At 38.3% G+C, this 8,423-nt stretch overlaps 2 protein-coding genes across 2 annotated transcripts; one reads left to right on the top strand and one right to left on the bottom strand.

Moving 5' to 3' along the window:
- Positions 1–591: 591 nt before the first annotated feature.
- Positions 592–3,271, top strand: LOC149029415 (uncharacterized). The gene is made up of 4 exons (XM_089150763.1): positions 592–1,067; positions 1,973–2,131; positions 2,285–2,393; positions 2,608–3,271. The coding sequence occupies exons 1-4, from the start codon at positions 642–644 to the stop codon at positions 2,808–2,810; spliced, it is 897 nt and encodes a 298-aa protein (XP_089006889.1). The 5' UTR covers positions 592–641; the 3' UTR covers positions 2,811–3,271.
- A 1,145-nt stretch (positions 3,272–4,416) lies between these two features.
- Positions 4,417–6,866, bottom strand: LOC149029414 (hexose carrier protein HEX6-like). The gene is made up of 3 exons (XM_089150753.1): positions 6,470–6,866; positions 5,986–6,308; positions 4,417–5,862 (listed from the first exon to the last, which is right to left on the bottom strand). Exons 1-3 carry the CDS (start codon positions 6,597–6,599, stop codon positions 4,747–4,749), a joined length of 1,569 nt encoding a protein of 522 aa, XP_089006879.1. The 5' UTR covers positions 6,600–6,866; the 3' UTR covers positions 4,417–4,746.
- Positions 6,867–8,423: the final 1,557 nt, after the last annotated feature.

The following is an 8,423-nucleotide window of genomic DNA, read 5'->3' as shown; positions in this document are numbered from 1 at the left end:
AGAGGATGCAACTTTCTTGGAAGATATAAAGGATCATATGGACAAGTATTGAGCAAAGAATGATACATCTCAACTGAAGTTATTATGGAGTGAAGTAAAATTTGACTCTCTGTATGCAAACCTAAGTACCAATGTAAGGAAGATATAATTTAACTAAAAGTTAATTTTCAAGACATTTCCCTTCTTTTCCTACATGTATAGTCGTCACGTGCATTTGCACGTAGCAGTTTTTACTAGTATACATAAAAACACCATTTTAAAGGGGGGGGGAGATAACAAATTAAAAAAAAAAAAAATCGTTCGATGCAAGTCAGCTTTTGAAAGTTGTAGCCGTTGTTCACCACGATAGAAAATAGAAAGGCTTCGCTAGCTTCGTTGTCAGTTGTTGGTCTGACGCTGATTAGCTGGGTTGTTAGCTGATCGGGTCATCGACAGTTCGGGTATGAAGTGTCCTTTGTCTTACAATTACCGAATCACCCTTTTAGATACTTATTTAGACCTCGCTATTGGCTTCACGGTGATAGACAGCACCTCTCCATTGCCACGTCAGATACCAGAATTTGAAAAGCCAACTCCCCTTCCTCTTCCGTGCGACCTCTTCGTCACAACCCTTAAAAAACGAAGACCATTTGCCCATTTCTATGTTTCACACACACAATAACACACATTTTCTTCTCTGTTCTGAAACACAAATGCAGGCGATGCAAGAAACGCGACCAGACGAGTTGCAGAAAGAGAATGAGCTTCAGTTGGACGAACACAATCAATTTCATCAACATGTGATTGTGATGAGACATGGGGATCGGGTGGATAGTTCAGAGCCAATGTGGATCATCACGGCACGGCGTCCATGGGATCCTCCATTGACTGAAAGCGGTAGGATTAGAGCCTTTTGTACAGGAAGAAAACTAAGGGGTCTCGACTTTCCTATCCACAGAGTGTTTGTCTCTCCTTTCCTCCGTTGCATCCAGACTGCTTTCGAAGTTTCCTCTGCCCTTTGCGCTGTTCAAGATGACAATATCGAGATGACCAGCGAAAATGTTCCTATTGATCCCTCCAAAATCAAGGTTTGCTGGTAGATTAACTTTATTAGTATGGAATCTAATCAGAAATTTCATTGTTCTTTTTGCAATTTGCAGTACGTAATCTAGTAAATTTAGGTTAATATTTTGGGTTTCTTGAGATTTCAAATCGGTAGCGGGGTAATTATTTGAGTTTTCAGATTTAAACCATTGGTTATTGGAGAGAAAATTGATCTTTTCTGGACAATTTCATGTTTTGATGTCTCACTTAGCTTAAGTTTTGCTTAAATGATCTCTGTAATTGATGTGATAATGGAAACTGACAGATTGTCTGATCGTAACACATGGGACCACCTGATCATGCCTGTGCATTGAGAGCATCTAATATTTTCTTTCATTTTTATTTTACCTTTTGGATCTGTAAAATTCAATTCAGTTTTGTATCACTAGGGTTGGTGGGGAGAAATGAAACAAATATTCAGCATCACACTGCAGGTCTTGAAACTAGCAATTTCATATGGTACATCTTGATTCACAATAATTTGGTTAGACTTCTCCAACTTGAGCAACTCCCATGAAAATAGTGTCCTTTAGTGATCCTCACTACAATATTGAGTTTCAAGGCACCCAATATTGAAAATACAGAGCTTTACCAATGGCTTTGCTTTTGCAGCCACGCTTGTTCCCTTGGTCTAACTACAGTTGTTAAAAAATGAATTTAGAAAGATGTAGAAAAGAAATCTCCCAGGGGGCAGATGTTTAGACAATTACAGTTCATTTAATGCATTCTGCAATCACTAACTGAACTTCTTGAGCCCCCTTGGCATGTAATGAAATATGCTGAATCAAAGACTAATTCTGATTCTTTGTCGTGTGGTGATGATCTTCCAAATAACTGCCATTTTTTGACATAATATGTTTTGTTTTTCAACCCTTTGATCCCTGTTTAGGTCTCGGTTGAGTACGGCTTATGTGAGGTAATAAGTAAGGAAGCTATAAGTTCTAATTTGACTCCTAAAGATGGTAACTGGGGTTTCGATATCTCAAAACTTGAGGAAATGCTGCCAGCTGGGACTGTCGACCAATCTGTAGAACATTTGTACCAAGATGTAAGTTCTGAGACTCAAATCCCTTAAATTTGCTGCTTCATTTTTTTATTTATGGTACCCTAGCTACAGAAAATCATACATAGAATACGTCCATGTGACTGGTTGGTGTATATGCATATTACTGACATTCAGGTTGTCCATCTGAACTTGTAGCTGCCGAAGTGGGAAGAATCTTTGATGGATGCAAGGGCTCGATATAAACAAGTCATCCATGCGCTTGCAGATAAATATCCCTGCGAAAACTTATTGTTTGTCACACATGGTACCATTCTGGATTTCCATATTCTTCTCTTGCCTTCATATGCAAATAGATGCTACAGTTAGTCAAATAGCTCTTCTTTTTCAGTCTGAAACCTCCATGGGTATATCTGCTTATACATGTCAATGTCTGTGTCCTAATATTGTTTGTGTACTAAACCACAATATTCATAGTTAAGTGGTCATAATCAACTTAAGAATTTCATACCGGAATGCAGGGGAAGGAGTTGGCATCGCAGTTTCTACGTTTATGGAGGACACAACTGTGTATGAAGTTGAATATTGTGGATATGCACACACAAGAAGACAAGTAACATTTAAAGCTAAGACATTTACTGCCAGCGACTTCGAGGTATGCTCAATGGGCATTGAATCTGGTATCACCTACTGTCCTACAAGTGTGTTGCCCCTGGATGTATGATTGCAGTTTGGTTTCAAACTCTGTCCCTGGTTGGCATTCGTAAGCTTAATTGATGAAGTGTATCCTTGATCTAAAATATAATGCAAATATGTTTCTAATAAAAATAACTAATTTTACCGAAATTTTCAGTAGTTCTTTGGTCTTTCTATATTTCCTTGTTGAAAGGACTTGTTTAAGTTCATGAAACAGATCTAATCTGTTAATGCTTTGTTTATTTGAAATTGACTCCTAGAGGAACATAGGCCCTCGTGATAACACTAATGTTGTTGGGCTATATTTCTATTTCAGAAATAATATTTTGTATTTCCATCAATGGACAAAACTTCTTGACGCCCAAAAAAAACACACACAGAGAGTTTGGCAGCTCAGAGTAAAAATCTATAACCTAAGCAGAAATAAATAGAACATCTTTGTTATGCACAATAGTTTCTGTTTTTGGAACTTCAATGAATTTTAAAAGATGCCAGCAAATACCCAAAAATTTGGTGGTGATGGTGTGGTTGAAGCAGTAGCAGAAATGGCTCTCTAAACCCGTTAAGTATGCAAATTTGGCTCCATTATGTTAGCTAAATGGAACACTTTTGAAAAGGTTCTGTGGCTTCTGTAACTCCATCCTTATGATCGAATTGGGAAATTAGCTTCTTCAACGTGACTGGAAGATTTCTGCTGATCTAACTGATCCAGGAAACATCAGGAAACCTTCTCTACGTCAATGACAAACTTAGTGTTAACATAACAGGCAGATGATTTAGAGGAACAAAAATTCAGAATACCCCATATGCATTTTCCCAGGTCTCAAGTGGTTGTACGGGGAGTTTTGGGAAAGTTCAGAATAATCTTGCAATGCATCATAGGAAAGCAGTGAAGGAAGCATTAATATGTCTTGAAGGCTTCAAAGACTACATGCTGACATACAATTCTGCTAAAATTCAGATTCAGATTATTCAAAATGTGCAGATATAAGGAAAGCTAACTCAAGGTGTACTATTTTGCTTGCTGTAAGGAGTAACATCGTCGAAGAGCTTTGAGTAACTTAATACTGCATCCGTGTGGGATAAAAAGTTGTGATGTGTTTAGGGCTGTCTCTTAGGCATCATGTTACATTATTTTGTCACAGATCTTAAGATTGTTCTGTTTGTTGAAAAACTGACACAGATCTTCTATGAAAATATTGATTTTTGCAATTAAATGTGCCTGTGAGTTGGTATAGACACAGAGGAAAAACTATTTTGTTGTTAATAAAGATATTTTGGATCATCAACTCGTAATAAAAAAACAAATACTGAAGAGGAGACTCCTATTCGAAAGAACAAAGAATAGTGAAGAAATGACTGTAAACCCTTCCCCAAAAGGGCTTTCATCTTATGTATTTATGGATCATGTGAGTCATATGGGAATATCAAGAACTTTGCACTTGATTTTTGCTATGTAAATATGTAATCTATAAGTTTTTCATCATTAATTTTTTGCACTATTTCAAATGATAGAGATTAGTTCAGTTAAAAAGGGATAAGTAAAACTTGGGACTCATAACTGATCATGTGATTAATTCCATATGGATAAAAGTTTCCATGCGCTGGTTCATTTTGGAATAGAAGTGCTTTTGTAATAAATGGGAGGGAGCCTTGTACATTGTTATATGTGAATATCTGTGGTTCATAAGTTGGGATTTTCATTCGAATATAGCAGTTCCCCATAAGTTTTAAGCACATCACTATAGTATGGCCATGCATCAAGTTTGCAACCTGTGGAATTTTCCTTCTTGGCATGTTGTAATACAATGAAGAATATAAACTGATTCATTACACACACACACCATTTTTCACTTCTGAGTTTCCATCTATTGATGGTACGGAGAGTAGTCATAAAAGAGCAAGAGGGTCTTGTCAGTTTTTTCAAATTTGATACATAAGAGTTCCTGATATCTAATTCAATATCATAAATGTAGACAAACAAGGCCCGTCTTATCACAATCTCGTGCTCTGTTTATCTTATTCTCCCCTCTCTTCTCAGTGACAATCCTCTTCCAGAACCAGTGGTCACGCCAAATTTGATCCATCAATTCAAGGGGCAAATTCTTGGTTTCTGGAAGTAAGAAATATACAAACCCAGTCATCACAGCCACCCATCCTCCAAAGAAGAAGAAAATGCCAGACTTGAAATGGCAGAGCATTGAAAGGAAGGTTTGAGCAATGATGAATGTGAAGAGAAAGCCCACAGCCACCAAAATGCTTTGCGCTACTGATCTGATCTCCAGTTGAAAAATCTCACTTGGAACTAACCAACCAAGGGGACCCCATGACCAACCAAAACCAGAAACATAAACACAAATCAAGAGTGATACTAGATAAGCATATCCTTTGCTTAATCCACCATGATCTCCTAGCTGAACAGCCATTATACCTCCGATGATCATTTGTGAGATGAACATTTGAACTCCCCCAACCATAAACAAGAACCGACGACCCAACTTGTCCACTACCAACATCGATATGAAGGTCGCACTTGTGCCCACAAGACAGATTACAACTGCAGACATGAGTGATGCACTCTCTCCAAACCCCATTGTTCTGAACAACAATGGTGCATAGAAAGAAATCACATTTATTCCAGTTACCTGCTGGAAGAATGGAATTGCAATTGCCATAACTAGTTGCGGCCTGTATTTAGCCTGTAAGACCTTTCTGAATGGGTGTTCCTCCATGGTTCTGGAGATTTCACCAGCTTTGATGAGGTCATCTAGCTCTCTTTGAACATCGATTGTACCTCGGACTCGTTGCAGTATTGCCTTGGCTTTTGGGTGATCATTGTTGCGTTGAATCAGGCTGTTGGGTGTCTCAGGGAGGATAAGGGCTCCAAGAGCTAGGATTGAAGCAGGAATTGCAGCCATGGCAAGGGAGAGCCGCCAGCCCCATCCACCTTTGACCTTTTCAGTTCCATAGTTGATGAGTGTTGCTGAGAATACTCCAATCCCAACACAGACTTGGAAGCCAATATTGAATGCTCCTCTGTTTTGTGATGGAGCCATTTCTGAGAGATATAGAGGGACTGACTGCAGAAACCAAATGAAGTAATGGATGAGACTCTACCCCTACTTACTACTTCTAATCAAGATTTGTCATTCTCTATTTTGCCTTATTTGTAGGGTTTGATTTTTGAAAATGGAATTACCCACCTGGTTTGAAAAACCAACTCCAATTCCAAGCAACAGACGCCCTAAAATAAGCATGTAAATATTGACAGCAGCAGCACCAAGGGCTGAACCGGCAAGGAAAGCAGCACCGCCAGCCAGAATTGATGGCTTTCGCCCAAAGGCTCTTGTGACTGATGAGGCAAACAAGGAAGCAAGAAGCCCCGCAATGTAGAGTGAAGATGTGAAAGAGGTTAAGAGTTGACTGTCATATTTGCAGTAGTTGCTTATTCTTGTGTCTTCTTTCATCCTAGTGTAGACCTTTGGGAAGAACTTCCTCAGAAATGGATCCATAGATGTAACACCACCTTCAAATTTTCTTTCAAATGTCAATCCAGTCTGTTTGAAATTTTCATTTTTAAACAAAAAATGATTGCGACCCATCTCTCAGAACTACTAATCAGTGATGTTGAAGAGTGAAAAACTAGTTTTAAGCATACAAATGGAGAAGTTTTAGAGTAAGAAGAACCTGAAATTCCTATGTCATAGCCAAAGAGGAGTCCTCCCGTAGCAGCAACCATACAGGAGAGTATGACAAACAGGGTCATCCTTCCATTATAATGTGAGCCTTCGCTTGTAACTGCAAATCCAACTGCCATGATCTTCTCCTTTAGATCAATCTACCACATTCAAAAACACACGCAAAGCAAAGAGGGAGAGGAAGAGAAGAGCAAGAGCAAGAGAGAAAGTGTGAGCAATGTCTTGTATATATCCGTACAAGATGGATGAAGACACTAAAGGAGCAGCCTTCCTTGACCGCCAGAGTTCATAAAAAGCCAAACAGTGTGATGGAGTTTTCAAAACAAGTATCAGAATTAAGTTAACTCTTCTGAGGAATCCCATCAACTTTTCAATCAACTATCCAAGCAAATATGACCAAAGAATTAATGCTATTTTTCCTTCTTAATATTAGTTACATGATTCCACTCAAAATAAAAAGGGTTCCAGAGTCACTATTTTCCCCTTCAATCACTAATTTCTTTTTTCTTTTCCTCTCTCTCTCTCTTTCTCTTTTTTTTTTTTTTTTCTTTTTTTTTTTTTGAGGGGGGATAAGAAGAAGAAATCTATTCATTCACTCATCTCCAGGAACACAAAACTCTTCAAGCCAAGGAGTGAAAGCCGACCATTTGGTCGAATACTGCACTGACATAACCATCCTTGCTAGAGCATTTCCTAAGGAATTAGCCACTCTAGGAATAAAACAAAAAATATGATAGATTAGTCAATAAAATGAGGTGTCTAATGTCATCAATTACAGACTGCAAACTTAGGGGGACCACTTTTGTTAATGAAGTCCACCACTAGTAAGCAATCTGATTGTATTATCAAGTGTACATTGACCAAGGCCACTTCTTCTACCACATATCTAAGGGCAATGGTTTCCCTTGCTTCATTATGATCAAAGTCATGCATGATGGACTTGGCTAGTTGAATCCTCCCCTCTACCTCTCTAACCACCACCCCGATGCTACGATTATTAGTGATAAGGATGAGATACACTGAGCCAGGTTTGACCACAATCGGGTCAAGAAATCCGGCTGGGGTCAGTCCAAAGTTCAAATCAGTAACTAACACGAGGATAAAGGGACTTTACAGTTACGAGGATAAACGTGATCCTGAAAAATTCGGGATACGTGATCAAATTATAGACCGTAATTATCATTATACGAAGTGGATGATTGTGTTAAGAAAGGTAATCTGCCTTCATCTCTGGAAAAAGGGTAAAAACCCATAGATCGAACAGCCACCAAGAAAAGAGGTGAACGAATCCAACGGTCGGGAATGAAAGGTAAACCCTATATATACTATAGTTCACGCATAATTGAGGTATCTGAATTGTTTGTTTCTCACATTACTATATTCAATTCAAGCTCTGCTACTAAAAAGAACTCTGTGATCTGTCCCATTGCTAACTAAGCCTTTGGTGGTGGCCTCTCGACCGTGCGGTCGGGCCACGTCTAACCCCATTTTGCAGGTTTATCATCAAGGATCAGAAGGTTAAACAGATTTTAGATGCATCAATCAATTTCCGATTAAAGACAGTGTCACAATTTATCTTCCACAAGCCGATAGGAGGTGGTTTCTATCTCAACTCTACCTCTACGCGGAGGGACTCACGTCTGACAACATGCATATTCTTAGACATTAGACTGTATGAGATGATTATTATATTTTTAAAAAATTTCACTCTTCTTAGAACATGATAATTATTTCATACAATCTATATCCGAAGCCATGCAAAACTAAGCAAAAATTAGTGTTCCTTCTCCCTCTCTTAACTTCTTTCCTCTTCTTTTCAAATTAAGTTTATTGTTTATATAATATTTATTAGTTTTTAGTATTTTTTTGGGGTCAAAATTAGTTTTTAATGATATCATCACTCTTGATCTGATACACATATTAATATCAGCCTTGACCAAAAC

The sequence above is a fragment of the Hakea prostrata genome, chromosome 1, assembly GCF_041222555.1.
Source record: "Hakea prostrata isolate BN-2017 chromosome 1, UWA_Hpros_2, whole genome shotgun sequence".
Taxonomy (NCBI): Eukaryota; Viridiplantae; Streptophyta; class Magnoliopsida; order Proteales; family Proteaceae; genus Hakea; species Hakea prostrata.
This window is presented reverse-complemented; position numbering and strand designations above follow the sequence as displayed.

Bases quoted from the DNA above. Each gene is read 5' to 3' on its own strand.
- LOC149029414 (XM_089150753.1), bottom strand. From the start codon at position 6,599: ATGGCAGTTGGATTTGCAGTTACAAGCGAAGGCTCACATTATAATGGA. The intron at 6,309-6,469 runs GTTCTTCTTACT...GAAAATTTGAAG, and splicing joins CTATGACATAGGAATTTCAG to GTGGTGTTACATCTATGGAT. The intron at 5,863-5,985 runs GTGGGTAATTCC...TGGTTTCTGCAG, and splicing joins GAGTTGGTTTTTCAAACCAG to TCAGTCCCTCTATATCTCTC.
- LOC149029415 (XM_089150763.1), top strand. From the start codon at position 642: ATGTTTCACACACACAATAACACACATTTTCTTCTCTGTTCTGAAACA. The intron at 1,068-1,972 runs GTTTGCTGGTAG...ATCCCTGTTTAG, and splicing joins TTGATCCCTCCAAAATCAAG to GTCTCGGTTGAGTACGGCTT. The intron at 2,132-2,284 runs GTAAGTTCTGAG...CTGAACTTGTAG, and splicing joins TAGAACATTTGTACCAAGAT to CTGCCGAAGTGGGAAGAATC.